The 19,177-nt window shown below is 38.6% G+C and overlaps 1 protein-coding gene across 2 annotated transcripts; it reads right to left on the bottom strand.

The window, feature by feature from the left end:
* Positions 1-3,173: 3,173 nt before the first annotated feature.
* HTATSF1 (HIV-1 Tat specific factor 1) lies at positions 3,174-18,441 on the bottom strand. 2 transcript variants are annotated; one of them, XM_045538840.1, is made up of 10 exons: positions 18,278-18,441; positions 17,825-18,065; positions 15,971-16,151; positions 15,598-15,645; positions 14,979-15,133; positions 12,870-13,033; positions 11,650-11,749; positions 6,204-6,293; positions 5,184-5,321; positions 3,174-4,654 (listed from the first exon to the last, which is right to left on the bottom strand). In XM_045538840.1, the coding sequence occupies exons 2-10, from the start codon at positions 18,008-18,010 to the stop codon at positions 3,497-3,499; spliced, it is 2,220 nt and encodes a 739-aa protein (XP_045394796.1). In that variant the 5' UTR covers positions 18,011-18,065; positions 18,278-18,441; the 3' UTR covers positions 3,174-3,496. The 2 variants fall into 2 exon arrangements, with proteins under 2 accessions (XP_045394796.1, XP_045394795.1); XM_045538839.1 differs by having other exon boundaries at positions 17,825-18,019.
* Positions 18,442-19,177: the final 736 nt, after the last annotated feature.

The following is a 19,177-nucleotide window of genomic DNA, read 5'->3' as shown; positions in this document are numbered from 1 at the left end:
GTTTATGCTATTTGAGTGTAACGCATTTGGCATACCATAACAGCAGGATCTTCTTGGATTCATGCAGAAAATAAAACAAACCTGTAGGATTCTGAACAGCTAAAAGTCAACTTTACACTATGAAATCTTTTTCTCAAGCAATCATTCCCTGCGGTAACTGGCGTCCAAGCCATCTTCAAACTGTCCACCTATCTGCAATACCAACTTGTGATTTTAGAAAGGCATAATTTTAACATTTTTAATTCTATCAGGGAAGTATTTTACTTAAGATGTAATCAAAGCCCATTATGTAAATGAGGTATGGTAAGAGGCAAAAATCATTTGAGCAAACATTTTAAATGGATTGAAGTGACTGCCCCAAAAAAGGCATACAGCTTGTATCTGAAAGAAACTCAATAAAAAAAAAATCAACCCCAAAAAATATTGACAAACGTTCACAAAGGGCAAATTTATAAGCCTTCTGCTGTTGTCCAAGCCATGGCTTTGTTCAAACTAATTAAGAGCACTACTCCACATTACATGGAAATGTCTAATTTGCTTTTAAAAAATAAGATTTACATTACTGAGAAAGGCATAATCAAAATATCACCTAATCTCTACCTTCCCCCAAGCCTCAGAAATGACCAAATATTTTACATCAGGAAAACAGATTGTACTCTGAAAAGAGGTAGTGGCTTCCAAATGGACTGGATTTGGCTCCTCAGGGCTTCCAAAAGAGCCCAGAGTTATTACTTGAGAAGGAAGACAAGGAAAACAGAGATTTGGAATAAATTACTGCAATTTTGCCCTTACCAAGTTTCTTTTGTAGACTGCACTAATGATTTCGATATTTCATTATTGTCAAGACTAGTAATATTTTTTTATCTTCTAACAAGAAGTTTGTTCTTGTACAAGGTACTTGGGGACTCAAGAAAGCAGGGGATTCAAGCCATTCAAAGGCATTCCTGAAGCCACTTCTGGTTCATACATTTAGGATTGAATGCATTATTTCTGTAAATTATATAGTTTTAATGAGCATGCAACTTAGAAACCGTCAGGTAATTGTTGAGCATTGCTGTGCTCAAAATCCATCTCTTATATTTTTTCTTTTGATAATAGGATATATTCTTCCCTCACAATAAATTGTTTTCAGGACCAGTAATACCTATTACTTAGTAAACAGGTGGCTGTGTGTGTGCTTCATGACTGTTAATTTCTGTTATTTATATCACTGCATATTTACCATTTTACAGCTATTTTTGACTTTCATTTCCAGTGTGTTTATATGAAAAGAACCTATATATCAACTTAAACACCAGGAGAAGAGGTCATAATATGGGGACAGCATCCCAGAACTGAAACTTGTCAAACACACACACACGTGTTCACACAGGAGATGGTAACCTAAACAGGATTGGCAATGCTTTGTTGTATTAGACAATGCAGCCTCCCAAATAGTGACAGTTTTACTACATTCCTAACGTATTTCCCATCTCCAAATGATGGTAAGGAGTCTTTACTAAACAATGGTTAATATCTAAAACAGACTAGATGTGTATCAGCTTCTTTTGATAGATTCTGGAGTCCCCAAATTTTAATACAAAGAATGAGATGACTCCCTCCTGATGGTCTCAGAGCTAATTTTTTTTTAAGCTTTCACAGATCCTTATTTTTTTCATTTCAGCATATTTTGGGGGTACAAAAGTTTAGGTTACGTATATTGCCCTTGCCCCCACCCCGAATCAGAGCTTCAAGTGTGTCCATCCCCTAGACGGTGCACATCGCACTCATTATGTGTGTATACACCCATCCCGTCCCCCCCATCTGCCCGACACCTGATTTATGTTATTCCTAAATGTTCAGAGCTAATTTTTGTTATAGAGTATACACATCTAACCACCGTGTATGGAAGGTAAAGCCTTCTCTTCATTTAGAAAACCAATTTTCCAAGAACTTCATGTGTAAATGCTTCTGGCTTATCTTTAAAGGGAACAGTATTTTGGTTTGCAATTTTTCTATATGTAACTTTCACCTCATTTACTGACTTATCCCTGGTGAAAATCCTAAAGATTTTAAGAAATACCAGATATCAACTAAAAAATTCTCAGAACAAAAACAGGTTTGAAGTACAGGAACTCTTTCCTGGCTAGAGGGTAGTGATTACACTTAGAGACACTATAATGAAAGAACATCAATGCACTTTATTTTAATGCTTCTAATTTATGAGAGTAACTTCTTATTGCTACATCAGAAGTCAAATCACCAATGCTGAATTTGGAAAACACAAACAAGATCCACAATTTTATTGAGACTACACGGCTTCTCACAATACTAGGTACTATGAGTCTAAAAAACTGAATTATACATGACAAAACTTGTGAACCTTCATGGGATCCATGAACCTCTCCAAACTGTATGCAAGAAGTTGTGTAGTGTGTGTGTACATTTTTCCTGGAAGGAGGTCCTCTAATCAATTTCTAAAGGAGCCCAAAGATGCTAAGAAACAATTGTAATCTCTTTCTCTATATTTTCAGTAATAATAAAAGCTGTGGACCATAGGAAATTCACTTTTGCGCATCTAAGAATTAATTTTAATGGAAAGAGGGCAGAAAACAAACAAAAGTTAACTTATAAGGACTAGGCAAGGCCAGGCGCGGTGGCTCATGCCTGTAATCCTAGCACTCAGGGAGGCCAAGGCGGCAGGTTTGCTCAAGGTCAGTTTGAGACCAGCCTGAGCAAGAGACCCCGTCTCTACTAAAAACAGAAATAAATTATCTGGACAGCTAAAAATATATACAGAAAAAAATTAGCCAGGCATGGTGGCGCATGCCTGTAGTCCCAGCTACTCGGGAGGTTGAGGCAGAAGCATTGCTTAAGCCCAGGAGTTTGAGGTTGCTGTGAGCTAGGCTGACGCCATGGCACTCACTCTAGCCCGGGCAACAGAGTGAGACTGTCTCCAAAAAACAAGGACCAGGCAAGACAAAACTCCTTTAAAGGGTTATCTCACCTCCTTTACAAGTTTAGGACCCACATGTTCTGGTTTGGGAGAAATGAGGACATATGGACATATGCAGTAACATGAGCTAGAAGCAAGGAGACTCCCAAGGGATTCTTCAAGTCCTTAGAAAAACCAACCTTTAGTATGAATAAAGCAACAGCATGAATTTAAAAAGTAATTTATGTCCAGTTTTCCATTTCTGCATATTATCCACTTTTTATTGTTGAATATCACAAACTTCAATCAGAATACCTTGAAAAATATTCTGCATGCACTTAACAAATCTGACAAAAAGACAAATATCCAGTTTACTTGCATTATAACTATGACATTTTAACTGAACAGCCAATTAACATATATTTAAAACCATTAGGTACAGGTAACAATGAAAAAACTTCGATGCATTAATCTGATAGCATCCTATCACTATGCGTATGTTTGTGTAACACTACTAGTAATTACCCTGAAGCACAGGCAAATGTAGATGGAGGACTCTCCCTAAAAAGCAAGTTTAAAGGATTAAATATCATCATCACTACTGAGGTCAAAGCTGCTGCCTGTGGACAGGGGCTCGTCTTCCTTAACACTCCCCAAAATACCCAAAGTCCCTCTCTCATCAGAATCTTCATCATCATCAAACAACTTCTCGTTGGAATCATCATCTTCGAACAACTTTTCATCTGCATTATCCTCCTTTCCATCTGCATCTTCTTCATATTCCTTGTCATCTGACTCTTCAAACAGCTTTTCATCTTCATCATATTCCTCCTTTTCATCAGCGTCTTCAAGCCCTTTTTCATCGGCATCTTCTTCACCCTCTTTTTCATCGGACTCATCATCAAATACTTTTTCATAGGCATCTTCTTCCTTCTCATCCGAATCTTCGTCAAACTCTCTCTCAGAGCCTTCCTCATCTAACACTTTTTCAGAGGTATCATCTTCCAATTCGGAGTTTTCAGAATCATTTTCTTCTAACTCTTTGTCAAGAACATCTTCACGCAACTCCTTTTCAAAGCCATCCTCATCAAAATCTTTCTCGAGACCATTTTCTTCAAATTCTTTTTCGAAGCCATCTTCAGACTGTTTTTCAGAGCAGTCTTCATCAGACTCTCTCTCTGAGTCATCCTCTTCAGACTCTTTTTTGGGGCCACCTTCCTCGTCAGACTCCTCGTTAGGGTCATCTTCAGATTCTTCTCCAAGGCCATTCTCTTCATAATGACTGTTGAGCTTCTTAGGTTCTCTTTTGGGGCTATTCTCTTTTGGCTCCTTTTTAAGACTACCCTCTTCATTCTCTTTTTTGGGGTAGCCTTCACGCTCTCTCTTGGTGCAGCCTCCTTCAGACTCTCTTCTGGGGCGGCCCTCTTCAGCCTCTTTTTCAGGGCCATCTTCTTTAGCAGCTTTTTCAGAAGCATTTTCTTCAAATTCTCCCCCATCTTCTGTCTTTTCAAACTTCTTCCCAACTGTAGGTTCTTCAAATGCCATTCCAGTTGCAGCTCCATGAGCATTCATTTTGGATGTGCTAGGGTGCTCTGAAAAATGCCTTACTCTAGAAGGCCCAGCCCTTTCTGAAGCACAGACGGAATTCAAACGCCGAAGGCCTCTGTTATTGTCAGGACCATTGAGGAAAGCTTCCCATCCTCTCAGCCTTTCCTCCCGTTCTCTTGAGGTCTCCTCCACCTGTGGATAAATGAAGACTGCCATTAAAATAAGTTTTAGGCAAAAAGAAGTCACAACTTTCTGAGCATTTCTAATACTGATGACAGTACCTTGATTTTATAAGGCATCTCATCTCAGGAAATCAAATCAATTCCCTGTCTTCAGTTTTCAAAACTTTACATCGTGATTTACTAGAGTTGACCTTAAATAAGATCATTTCAATAAAGGCCAAATACTACAGAACTGCAGAAATGTCCCATTTCTTTAGAAAGTTAATGTCTGAGCTCTGTCTGTACTTGGTAACATGGAAAGGAAAAGGAACATTTTGGTTTAATGTGTTCTTTTCTTATCACTATTCTGAGCACCTCAAAATTTCAGATTTATCAACTGAAGGACTGAAATATTTCTCTTCCTGTCCTCTGAATGTAAAGTATTGTTACACGAAACAGAGTAAACCAAACCCCAAACTTAAATCTGAGGGACTTAAAGTTAGATCAGTCTTTGTTGGTAACGAAACAATTCATGTGCCCTTGACAGTTACAGAATTTACCTGGTAATCTGTAGTTCCATCCCATGCTTGAGCAGTGATTTGACGGCCACCAAACCATCTTCCATCGAGAGTTTGAATACAATAATCAGCTTCCTCTGGATCCCGAAAGGACACAGAGGCCACACCATCTGGGTGCCTCTGGAACAACAGGAAGAAAAAAAGGAATGAACGATAAGATTAAAAATAAAAAAAAAACCCACACATTTGACAAAGTAGGTAAGTTGTAGTGTTCTCTCTGATACTAAAATGATTTACGTACGAAGTCTTTCTTCCCTTTTATCCCGGCCAGTGACATGCAGTCAGCTGCTTCTTTAATCTTACCTAGCAAGAACCAAGCTCGACGTCCTAGGAACTGTTTCTGCTGACATCACTGTCTAATGAGAAGCAAGGCTGTTTAACTGTTAAGAATATGAACTCTGAAGTCAGATCGCCCTGGGATTATATCTGGGCTCTGTCAGTTACCAGCTGAGTGATCTTGGGCAAGGTGCTCAATCTCTAAGTTTCAACTTCCTCATCTGTAAAATGGGTGTAATAATTACCTGCCTCAAAGCACTGTGAGGATTACATGAGATAACATGTAAAGTAGCTTGTAGTACACAAGCAATAAATGGTGACTCATTATTGTGTGTCAATTCTGGAAGTAAAAAAATGGGTGAGAAGGAGAAATACAAAGGAGAACATTTTTCCTGATTGTTCCAAATATGGAGAATAATTCACAAAGAGGGGAAAACGTGGGCAAATGGGGAACCATAAGGTTTCATACATTTTTCTTGTACCTTCTTTCATCTGATCATGTACTCTAGAGTGATGATGAAGGCAAATAAGCAAGGCATACCAAATCTATCAAAGCTGTGACTTGTAGACCATGTTCATCTAATTATTGCTAACAGATGACTACCACCAGATAGCAGACCTCCTGTATAAAAACATTAACCTAAAATTCAGGGGCATCTGGTAAAAGCTTATTAACGCTGGAAGAATGATTGCTTTAGGATTCATTTGTCCAAGCCATGAACTTACATCAAAGAGAAGGAGCTTCCTAATTTGTCCAAACTTTGAACACTCCACTCGAAGGTCTTCTCTGATCTCATTCAGCACCAACGGATCATCCTGAAAAAATACACGATTAAAATGGGTTTGCCCCCTTCTTTAACTGTAAATCCCGAGAATCAAGTTTCTTGCTCTGACAATCCAAAAATAAAAAAAGGTTTCGCTTAAGGTTGGTTATGTTTGTCTGCAGTCCATAAAATGTTTAAAAAAATCAAAATCAAATAAAGTTAGACTATTACAGCCACTGCTACTACTACAGGTCTGCCCTGCTTTAAGACAGAGGAAACCGACAAGCGTGGCAGGCAGCAGAAGGGGTCTACAGTGGCAGAGAAGGGAGGGAGGGAGGGCAGGGGACGTCCTGTGGCACAGAGACTGCTAATTTCTGCATTCTACATGGGCATCATTAACACACCGATGAGAGCCCTTTGCTTTGTGTTTTGGATAGATTTCTATTTACAGAAATGTTGTAATGGACAGAGACATATCCCTTTCATTGACTAAGTGTTCTAAGATTATTCTTCATGCTTCCAAAATTCCATCTTAACTCACAGGGCAAACCTTACAAGGATTCCTGTTCATTTTGTCTCCTACCACGTTGCAATAAGAACCACACAAATAAGGAGCTGTTATTAAGCACACAATAAAATGCATTCTTAGCTGTTGCTTTCCTGCAACTGTGAGTCTATTAGACTCTCCTCTCCATAGTAACAAAAGGTTTTAAGATTCCCTGTGGGAATCAATAAATCTTTCTCCAAGTCCCAATGCATGAAAAGGACTCAGAAAAAGCTACATTATCAACTTGAATTTCAACTACATACAAATATAAATGAAGATATCCTATCTATGAATTTCGATTGAAGTCAACTTACACTTTCTAGAAAACATTTAAATGCATCTCTCTTTCTTATAGGCTTTTATTTTTCTCACCAACTAAAAGAGGAACTACAAAAAAGTGGCTTTCTTCCTCTAAAGTGTTTCAAAAAGCAAAAATAAATAACTGGTAGGCAGTTACTGAAATCATATTTAAAGTAAAAAATGTACAATCCTACTCATTTGCATAAATCTGAGGCTTCTAAAACTACAGCTGGCAGAACTGTGGGCTTCCCTACTTCTGAAACTTAATTTTGGAAAATTCAATTTGTTTTATACAGGATTATCAGACCCGAGAAGAAAGCGGAATGGTAAAGTCATCTGGTGGCTTTTGGTGATGTGCATGTCTGGTTAGCTCCTATTAGACTATGTGCTTTCAGAAGGTAAGAACCTCGTTTCACTGAGTTTAAGATACTTTACAGAATACAGCTCAGCCTTTTATACATAGCTAACAATAAAAGCTTTTTCAGAATTTGATAAATTCCTAATGCCTCTTTTATTCACCACATAACCCAACATTAGGATTATATCAAAAACAAATACAAATTGCTTCAAAATATTTAACAAATTTTAAATTTAAGTGTGATTCCATGGGTGAGGGTGGCAAGCATCACCTTTATTTCTATAACAATGTCTCAGTGCTTTTCTTATATGATATTAAATCTTAGCTGTGTCTTCCCAGATCTGTTTTCATTTACAGCAACTTGAAAAACCAATATATCTTCATTGCTGTATAATATCCTGAAGCTTAACGATAGTGATCTCCTCCTTTAGAAAGACTCTTTAACCTACCTAGCTACACATGGAAATTTTCTAAAGACAAGAATTTGCAAGTAACCTGAGAGTAAAACCAGACTCCTGCACCGAAACCCTTTGCAGTCAACTCTCAGAATTTTTTTTTCCTAGGTGGTGTTTTGTTTTTTCCCCTGGGAGAAATAAACCATGTTTCTGATTTCCTTGCAATCTAAACTTATGCTGTCCAAGACAGTGACCACTAACCACATGTGACCCCTGAACACCTGAAATGTGGCCAGTACAAATTGAGGTATGCTGTGTGAAACACATACAGGATTTTAAAGATTTAATACCAAAGGGAAAAAAGGCAATATAACATAGCTCATGAATATTTTTATATTCATTACATGTTGAAATTATATTTTGGATATACTGGGCTAAATAAAATTCATTATTCAAATTAATTTCTCATTTCATGTTATGTTTTTATGTGGCTAAAGAAAAATTTAAATTACACATGTGGCTCACATTACATTTCTACTGGACAGCGCAGGTACACACGAGACACCCAACTTTGCATCTGAATTTTGATTCTTTATCTCTTGGTATTCAAATTTGCCAGGCAATGCATTTTTATATTCTCTGTTTTTCCCTTTTTCTTTTTGGTAGAGACAGGGTCTCACTGTTGCTCAGGCTGGTGTCGAACTCCTGAGCTCAAGCAATCCTCCCACCTCGGCCTCCCAGAGTGCTAGGATTACAGGAGTGAGCCACCACGCCCAGCCTGGCAATGCATTTTTAAATAAGGCTTTGAATTAAATACTGAAGACCCTCTAAAGTTTACATTAAAATATTAGCCTTCAATGTTTACCCTGATATCAAAGAGTATTTTTAGGTATGCTGCTTCTAACATCGGTCAACTGTTTGGAATAAAAATATACCCAACCCTCCAAAATCCAGTTTCTTTCTTTCTTTCTTTTTTTTTGGAGACAGAGTCTCACTCTATTGCCCGGGCTAGAGTGCCGTGGCATCAGCCTAGCTCACAGTAACCTTAAACTCCTGGGCTCAAGCGATCCTCCTGCCTCAGCCTCCCGAGTAGCTGGGGCTACAGGCATGTGCCACCATGCCCGGCTAATTTTTTCTATATATTTTTAGTTGTTCGGCTAATTTCTTTCTATTTTTTAGTAGAGACGGGGGTCTCGCTCTTGCTCAGGCTGGTCTCGAACCCCTGAGCTTAAACGATCCACCTGCCTCAGCTTCCCAGAATGTTAGAATTACAGGCGTGAGCCACCGCGCCCAGCCCAAAATCCAGTTTCAGACACCTGAGGGCAACCTACAATTCAGTTTTTGTTTTCCACTAAAAAGCTCAATGCTAATGTGTGTTCTTTAGGTTCACAAGGAGTCTTCGTCAAATCAAACACTCCCCAAAAACATGCAACCGAAAGCAGGTTTTCCTGTTAAAGACTTCTATCAAGAGTTTCATAATGTCTATACCAGTGCTGTTCAGGAGAACTTTCTGGGGTGGCGGAAATGTTGTATAACTGCATTAGCCATTATGATAGCTACTAGCCACATGTGGAACTGAATTTTTAATGTTATTAAATTTTCATTAATTTAAATTTAAATAACCAGGCAGTTGGACAAAGAAAGATAACACCACCAAGGATTTCTTTGCCTGCAAACTCTGAAGCTACCACTGCCAGGACAGACTGTCCTACCACCCTTTGTGGCATAAGCATCTAAAAGAAAATTTGCCTTCATTTGCAAAGATGTTAAAAAGAAAATGTTTTATCTATTGGGTGAATGAAAAGACTCTGGCTTGTGAGTAACATGGGTTTTATTCAATCATTCTTTCAGTTTTTCTTCATATAAATATTGAGGGCCTACTGTGTGTCAGGCACAATTCTATGCACTGAGAATACAGCAGCAAACAAGGCAGACCAAATACCGGCTGTCATGGAGCTCACATTCTAGTAGGGGAGATAAAATTATTTCAGATAATAATAAATGCCATGAAAGAAACAAGCAGGGTAATATAAAGGCTCTATAACTCCATGGTAAAGTTTGTACTAAATCAAGAAGGCTTTTTAAAAAAAAAAAAAAAAAAAAAACAATCAGGAATTTGTAAACACGGAACATCTACCTTTAAAACTATTCGCTGAAAGGACTTTGTAGGGGTCAAGGTAGAATAAATTTGCCTTTTTGGGGGAAGCATATTTGTTAAGCTAGGAAAAGCTAAGTTTGTGAAGGGTGATAGTTAGACTCAAGGTATCTCAATGACCAAGGCAGAGGTAGAAACAAGAACAGATAAAATTACAACAGACTTCTACTTGTAGAGATTCCCAATGCTGTGAATTAAGCTTGCATTTACATTCACATTTGAATGGTAGGAGTATGGAATGTGCGAATCAAGGACCTCAAGTCACAGAAATAAATATGTCACCTAAGAAACAAACCACTTATTTACTAGGAGGATAAAATATGATAAATCATAGGAAATTCTAGAGTTGTATTAATATGTAGACCAGATACTGTGACCCATCTACGCATTCCTTTTAAAGTCCCACCTGATAAGGACAATGTTTCAAAAAGCCACTGGGGGGGGTGGTGTGTGTGTGTTTTTTAAACATACTTCATTATTACTGTAAGTCAAAAATACCTCTGTTATATTTCAAGATTCTTCCAGATTTCTGGTCAGAAGAAACATCAAGCAACCTTATAAATAAACCACATGTATCTTCCCAGTGACCTCAAAAAATACCCAGACTCCACAGGTACACGGTAAGGTCTATCAGATCACTATTTGCTGAGATGGAGCTCAACTGTCCATTTCTGAGACCCTCTGTAAGGGAGCTAAAATGATTTTACCATTTTCACTCTGTTTAAATGCACAAAAGGGACACTAATAGGCATTCGTTGCAACTAGATAATTTGTAAACCTGGAATTTTACATTATATACATTTTTTCTCATGTATAACTTGCTATTATTAATTTCTGAACCAAGGAGAGAATAAAAAGTTGTTTTTTCTACTAATGATCACGTTGGTCTACACCAGCAGACAGAGATAATAGAGGCAAAATGCAAACACAAGGTACCTTGATGACAAATTACTTAAACCTCTTCTGTAGCTCATTCTTCTTCCTTTATTCATTTTTGGTAGTGGGGAGGGGACCTGTTCCATGCATTTTCTTTTTGAAATCCTTTTTAAAAATTCATACATAATAGATATACTTATTCACTTTTATTTGCTGTTCTCAGAATTTTCTATGGACACTAAGTGTCATAATGTCCTCCTAATAGACACTAAAGAGTTTTGTAAAAATTAGGTCCTGAAAAACAACCCTTAACTATTTATACATCAGGGGTTGTATTTCATTCAAGTTTTTTAAAGGATCAAACTTTTCGTAGCAAAGTGACAGTTTCATTTGCAAGTGTGAAGCCGGTACTCTCCACCAAAATCAGCCCATGCTTGTTGAACTGCACTCAAAATCCACAGGCAGTTCCCATAAATCTTTTAATGATGATAGTTTTAAATGGCTTCCCATACCAAGTAGCCACTGTTTGGGGGCTACAGTCTGGGTATTAAACAGTCTTATCTTGGCTACAATTCAAAAGAACACTAGGCTAAACAATGGGAAGGGAAATCCAAAAAACTTTTAGATTATTTCTTGGCTCCATTTTCCTGCCTTAACTGCTCACTGCACAACCAAGTAGGAGGTGACATGACAAAGACAGGGTGAGGCAAGCTTCAGGCTCCCTTGAGTGAAAGAAAGCCTATCTGCATCACTATCAGTAAGCACACCACTTCATACCTCAAAATCCATAGGATGAAACATATTTTTGATGATGACAACTCGTTCGTGGCGCATCCGGGAGGGTCCAGCTCTCCTCTCAGGTCTCCAATCCAGCTGCCTAATGCAATGAAGCAGGAACAAACAACCGTAAATTCTGTTTCAGACTTGTCTGAGAGAGAAAAAATGAGCTGCTCATAGAATCCTTTATTGACTATTTAATAATGATAATTATTTGATTCCAAAACAATAATCTGTGTTTCAGTCACAGTTCCACTCAGAGAAGTTTCTGAAATAAAAATAATGGGCAGGGAAAAAAATGGTCCTAGTATCTGAAATCTCCAGAATATATTTTTTTTTCAGAGCCAATGTTGGCTGATTATACAAACATTCAAATGAGACACGTGGAAAATTGCTAATTATTTAGTTAATTATGACTCTCTACGAAGATACACTGTGAGGCCAAAAAAATATTTTTAAATTATATTGGTTTTTAGGCACTTCATCATTATAAAGAACAAGTTGCACTGAAATATGTAAAAATACTCACTCTTTGTTATAATCATAAATTTTACTGGTATTGTTTACAAAATTTGTGGTTATCAATTTTAACTACTCTTGTAAAAACAATGGGCCATCACAACTAAACGCTTTTATGGTCATTTTATCATTAGTTTAAGCATAATGTTAGAAGTATCATTAGAATTCACTCTGATACAAGTATTATCAGTTTGGCTAATTTCTTAAAAACTAGCATATTTCAAAACATATCAAACAAATAGAATAATAGAAACTTGACATTATATATACGTACACACACACATACTACATACAACTACACAGTAAATATAATGATATCATTTCTAATTCCTACAACAAACCTGTATATAAAAATTTAGCTCCTGGTATAGCTGATTTCAAGCCACACAGAAGATAAACTAATGGTTCTGAAATATAAGTCTAAACTATACTATTTAACGTGGTGTTCAGCATTTTCCAAAGAGATAGCTACTCTTATCTAAGTCTCTGTTATATTACAAATAAACACTCTAGAAAACTTAAAACCCCACAACTGCCAAATCATCCCACTGTATAGATTACTAAAGGTGTCTGATGATCTAATGAAATTCTTTCAAAATAATTTTTATGGACATTTGATGAAACAAAACTATTTAGCTAATACCAAAAATATGCTCTACGGTATTTACATGAAACCTTCCAAAAAGGAAAAAATTACATACTTTTGCTGCAGAGACAGCTTCTTCTTATAGTCTTTGCACTTCTTCTTCTTCTTTGAGGCATCATATTCCCCCTTCAGTTGAAACTTTGCCACCTCGACGTGTAATTTGTAGCCTCTAATTTCATCTTCATCCAAGAGTTTTAACGCAAGTTCCACAGATTCTTTCTTTATAAAGATAAGATAAAATTACAGTAAGTTACACAAAGAAATGAAACTTCAGGAGGTTTTTAGATGAACGAAGATTACACATACATAAAAATTCAAATGTAACTACCTACACTGGGATAGAGAACTCTAGAATGCAAATCAGGAAACCTGCATTTGAGATATAGCTGTCCCTAACCAGCTACGTGAACTTGGGCAAGTTACTCAAGCTCCCTGAGTAACTTGCCCAATTTCTTCATCTGTAAAATGAAAATAATAATACCTTCATCACAAGGTTCTTGACAAAATTAAATGAAACAATGCATGGAAAAGATAAGGACTGACATATGGTACGAAGCCTGATAAATTATATCGTTATTGGATAATTCTGCCTCTTAAAGCCCCAATTTCTCATCTGTAGGAAAAGTGGAGTGAACTTGCATGATTTGGAAGGTGCATTTCACTTTTAAAATCCCATAATACTTCTACTTGAAAGACTAGATGACTCAAAGAACTGAGAATAGCACAGCCAGCCTTTAATTTTTTGGTTCACCAATTAAAATGTAGGTCTACAATACACTGAGAAGATAACTATTTGATGGCTTATACTGTGCATTAAACACATATATGGATTCTGGGTCCTACACAAAGAGGAATTTATCAGTTCTATACAAAGTCAAAGCTTTGAGGATCTGTGGAGAACACAAAAGAATAACTGAACTCAGCTGTTCACATCAAATATGGATTCTGGAACAATTAATTGTATTTTTCTGGAACGCAATTTCCTGGTTTGACAACCTTATACTTTTATGGGTCCTAAATTATACATATAAAGTATCTCAAAACTCCATTTAAAAAATTCAATCAAACCCTTTAAGAATCTTTTTATACATTTTTAGTAAACCTTAAAGAATTTACAGAATTCTCAAATCTCCTTACACTTGAACATTACAAAACCACTTTCCTAAAATGGTCATGCTCATGTCCCATACCCATCATGTTTAATTAAGATCCAGGCAAAAAACCTATCTCCCAAAAAGCTGTCAGCTTAATCCTACCCGCTTAATTCCTACCCATTGGAATTACTGTATACTAACACTACACCTGTGGTATTTATAATGCTGTTAAATCATTTTGATTTTTCTTTATAATTATTTTCAGGTTCTATGACATATATGCATGTCATAATCATGCCCATTTCTTTTGTTCCCTGCAATAATGCGTAGCACACATTCCTAAGGTGGCAGGTGTTCCAGAAATGACCACTGCCTTTGGCACTGAGCTTTCCCTGTACTATGACATGAAGTTCTGCAAATTTCTGTTAACAACACGTTCTCTTCTCTCTCATTCAAAAAAATATTTTAAAACAGTAAGCACAAATGTTTCCTTTATGGTTTAAGTCAGGAGTCAGAAAAGTCCTTTTGTTAAAGGGCCAGCTAGTAAATATTTTAGGCTTTGTGGGCCACAAGGGGTCTATGCTACAACCACTCAACTCTGTTGATGAAACACAAAAGCCGTCATGGACAAATGCATAAATGAATTAGTGTGGCTGCATTCAACAAAGCTTTATTTACAAAAACAGGTGGTGGGCCAGAGTTTGCTGAGCCCCAGTTTAATTCATTCCAATGGGGAAGTAAAATGTCATTGTTTTTCTTCTTGATTTTTAAAATGTATTCTGAATTGATTATATGCATCAATAAAGAAATCTTTACAGTGAGATTTTTTTTTAAGACAAAAGCACCCCAGTCACATACTTATATAATACTTTTAACACGATAACGTATCTTCTTAAAACAAGTGAATAACCTTACCAACGTGATACACACAAGTACCAAACGAAATTTCAGTTTTCTTGATATCCTGTTTTAAATAGTTCTTGGTCTTGGTTATCATCTATAAAAATTACAGCCCTGGTTCCTGAGTTAAAAATGGAGATACAAGAAACTTATTTGGGAATATAACTAACCTTCAAATAACAGCAAAGCCCATCTCCTTTAAGATTTCCTTGATTATCTTTGTAAAGTTTGACCTTAAATTCTTCTGTCTGAGGATCTCTCATAATAATGCCAAACTTGGACATAAGCTGTATAAATTCATCCACTGAAATGTCTGGAGGCAAACCTGTAATATTAGGAAAAATAGAAAACATTTATAAAGACATCTATAATAAAGGTGAGAGTTACGTAGCATTCTACCAATTACAAATCTACAACTTAGGTGAGTGAAATGCCGGTTTTCTAAGTATGTATAAAAATTTCACATCTACAGAACTAGGGAAATTTCATATTTTATGTGTTCAAATATACATTAAAATGATGTTTCGCTTAAGGCCTCACTGAATCTGAAGGAGTAAACTGCCATAAGTTACCTACAACAGGTGAAAAGGATGGCATGTCAAGTTATATTTAATTTTTTTTGGTTCTGTAATAAATAAACATATTCCTGACTAATATAAATGGCTGAACAAAAAAATGATACAGTGATAAAAATGGACTTTAGAGAAACTGAAAACTAAAAATCACTTTGTGAAAAATCTCAAAATCAACTATTTCCTACTCTGAATTTGTTTAAAAAGGTATACATACCAGACACATATACATTTGTGTTTCTGTTGTCTTCAACATGAAACCATCCTAAAAATCAAAATAAAATAAATAAAATACATTATAAAATCTTCATGTGGTAGTTTCTTGAAAATTCTAGAACTTCTCTTATCGTTAGAAGACCAAGACAAACAAACTAACTCAAATCACTACCCAAGTTTCAAAGTATTTGAAACTTTTGACAGATAATTAGTTTTAGAGCCCTGTCTGGAAAAAAATACGGCCAGTTTATCTTGATTCTTTATTATCTGACACTACCTTAAAGAAAAAATTCATCTTATTCCTTCAAAGCTATTATAATTCTCCACAAACTATATGTACACATACTCAAAATTTGCAAGCTAGAATCACTTGCCTGATTCAGACTTTCTTTTTTCTCCCTTCTTTCTGAGATCAGTTGGTTCAGGGGTTTTTCTCTGCGGGGGTTCCTCTGTAGTCCTAGTATTAACATGTTGTACGCTTGCAGTAGAACTAGATGCGCCATCGTTAGAGAAGCCATAATTGGCCTGATATGTAGCAATGAAATCCTCAGTGATCTAAATAAGAATTCATCACACACACATACAAAAATTCAAAATTATTTCTGCCCATAAAAAGTTTAAATTGTGTAATATTACAGCATATTTAGGTATTCAACTTAACTGAGAAGTGTTTCTGTAGATAACAGTTGTAACACGTGTAAATGCAAGAATAGTCACCTTACAGAGGAAATTGTGCATAAAACAATAAGAAGACACAAGTACTTAGATGATCAACACAAAAGTCTGAGGTACTATTTAAGCATTGTAAGTGATGGTGGCACCTGTTCTAGCTGTTTCACTTATTACTACCTTTCTACAGTCTACTTGACTAAGGCTACAAATACACATAACAAAGGAAGTGCCAGATAACAATAAAACAGAATAAAAATCAACAGCCAACTAATAATCTAACCACAGAATCCACTTTTCTTTTACTATATACATGCACAAAGATATACGAGCACACAGAATGGAACTCTAATTTGGTGTATAAAGAATGGGATTAATAATTGTAAAACTAAATGCTCATTTTAACTCTGTCACTAAGTAAATCACATTATCCTTTAGTATCAGAACAAATTAAGTACAAATCCAGCTCATATCTATCTTCCTGGATTTGGGGAGGAAAGCACTATTGCATAATGAAAGAAACGTAGTTATATCACCATACCGATCAATACTAGGCACACACAGGAATGGGGAAAACTTAAAACTCAGTCTGAAGAGGTATGGGCTTCAATAATATAAAAAGATAGAGTCACAAAATAATCCATCGTTAGACTATCGTTAAAAGAACTCAGATGGCTGAAGAAACCGTATCTGCACTCAAACTGGCACTACCAGTACGGAAGTGAAATAGCAAATTTTAACAATTTGGAGGAATTGTGTTATATACATAAATACAAAATAGGAAATCTGAAGTGAAGAATTTTTAAAGTAACAGTCCAATCACACAAGGGAGACACGTTTTGTATTATTGGTTTGTAAGCCAACTAGTGTGCCATTAGTATCCTTTTTTCCACCCGTAGACTCGGAATACTTTTACTAAAAAGTTTACACAACCAAGTTCAACACCAATTATTTTTCTTCCAGCTGAAATAAAATACTCAATTTCCAAATACTCCAAACAAATATACACAGATCTTTTCCATCTATATTCTGTCCATCTCCAGTCGTCTTCCTGTGGTTATATGGTTCAAACATACTTGCCTAGGGACAAAATTTAGTAGGAAAGTAAAGCAAGGTGCAAAGTTCAATCAGCAAAGATATGTAAATGGCTACTTTTTGTAAAAAATCAAGAAGCTGCATTTTGCACTTAGTACGTAAGCTAAACACGTGAATTCCTAAGATAAGTGAGGTTGGCTAACAGATATGAAGAGCTACTAAATTTGCTCTTGGTGTTTTTCCTCTTCGCAATAAAAAGCAGTCATCAATGTAATAACCAACTGTGACCTTCACAGACAAAATTAGTGAGACACAGAAAAGACTTAAAGAATTAATTACATTTAAGACACCACCCTAAAGATTTACATTGCTTTACCCATCGGTTCCGCAGTAAACACAACAAAAAAGCGTCACTATCCACGGGGGCTAGGACCAAGGACCTCAGCGAAGCAACCGTAAAAGGAGTGCTCCGCGAGGCTGGCCAGACGGCCCGCTCCGCAGCGGCGCCCGTGCCACTCTCTTACCTTGGGGAACCAAGCCTTCTTGTCCAGGTCCCACTCGTAGGGGGTGTCAGCAGGCTGCTGCCCGAAAGAATCCATTTCTCCGTCGTGATTGTTCTGAATGTCGCCGTCCTTGCCATCTCCGTACAATTCTCGCATTCGCAACTGCTCGTCAAACTCGTTGTTCCCATCCAAGTTGTTGCCGCTCATGTTTCCTACCTAGGCCAGGGGCCGGGCCCAGGCGTGCAGAGAGGCCGAAATGACGCTGGAAAGCAGAGAAAGGCAGAGCAGCCGCGTCGGCTCGCACCCCGCCGCCGCCGCCGCCGCCGCCGCCGCCGCCCGGCCCGCCTCCCCGTGGCGCCCCAGCAGTCCCCGGGAAGTCGGGACCGTTCGGCCGCCGCGCCGCCCCCGCCCCTGCTCCGCCCGCCCTTCGCGCGCGCGCGCTGCGGCTCCGAGATCGGCCGCGCCGCCGCCCACCTGGCTCGCCCCGCCGGGCCTCGGCGCCGTCGCCGCCGCAGCTGCCGCCGACCGGGTTTGAGGCGACTGCAGCTCCCGCGGCAATGTCAGGAAATTACTGGAAAACTAAGCCCCGCTCAGGCTGACGCAGTCGCCATTGTATGCACGACGCAACGTCACGAGGGACGCCGACACGCCCATAGTGGCGTAGAAGGACGCCGACGCGGGCGCGCCGCGCAGGGCCCGGGGGTGGGCGGCCAGGGGGTGTGTCGCCGGCCAGCGGCCCCGCCCACCGGGGAACCGCCGCGGGACGGAACGGGGGCCGCGGGGCGCCGCAGTGCCGCCGGGACCTGGGGGTCCGCGGGTTCCCGGGCGGGTCGGGCAGGGCCTGGATTGTGGCCCGAAGGGAGGCGTAGGAATGGTCCCCGGCGGCGAGCGTGGGGCGGGTGTCGCGGCAAACGCCATCTTGGGGGAGTGGGTGGGGCGGCCAGGACGGGTTCCTCGGGCTTCGAGAAAACAATGCGCCTCCTTCGCCCAAAGGCCCTTCCGCCTGCGCTGGAACCGCGGTTTTTTTTACTTGTTTCTTTACAATTTCTTTGGGCTGGGCGCCGGCTTTTGTTAATCTTGGTAACCTAAGCTCCTGGCACCGGGTCTGGTGTCTAGTGTGGAGTGAGTGAATGAACGAACGAACGAGGGCTGCAAGGGCCAACCTTCTCTGCCTAGTCTCAGCCCCCTCCTTTGTCGGTCACGTAGCTTCCTCCGGCCGGAGCTGCACCGTGGGAAGGGTGGGAGGGGCCGCCGCTGCCCGCCTCTGGTGCTCCAGGATTCAGAGGTGCTCAAACCCCAGACTTAAACGTCAACATCCCAGTGTAAACACCAGCTTTACTGCCCGACTAACTCCGTTTCTTTGTCTTTCTTTTA

Source organism: Lemur catta, chromosome X (assembly GCF_020740605.2).
Source record: "Lemur catta isolate mLemCat1 chromosome X, mLemCat1.pri, whole genome shotgun sequence".
NCBI classification, from domain to species: domain Eukaryota; kingdom Metazoa; phylum Chordata; class Mammalia; order Primates; family Lemuridae; genus Lemur; species Lemur catta.
Note: the sequence above shows the minus strand (reverse complement) of the source record. Positions and strands in the feature narration are given on the sequence as shown.

Coding starts and splice junctions, on each gene's coding strand:
- HTATSF1 (XM_045538840.1), bottom strand. CDS start 18,010: ATGAGCGGCAACAACTTGGATGGGAACAACGAGTTTGACGAGCAGTTG. Junction 15,134..15,597: donor CACAAATGTATATGTGTCTG/GTATGTATACCT, acceptor CTAATATTACAG/GTTTGCCTCCAGACATTTCA. Junction 6,294..11,649: donor TTCATCCTATGGATTTTGAG/GTATGAAGTGGT, acceptor GTATTTTTTCAG/GATGATCCGTTGGTGCTGAA.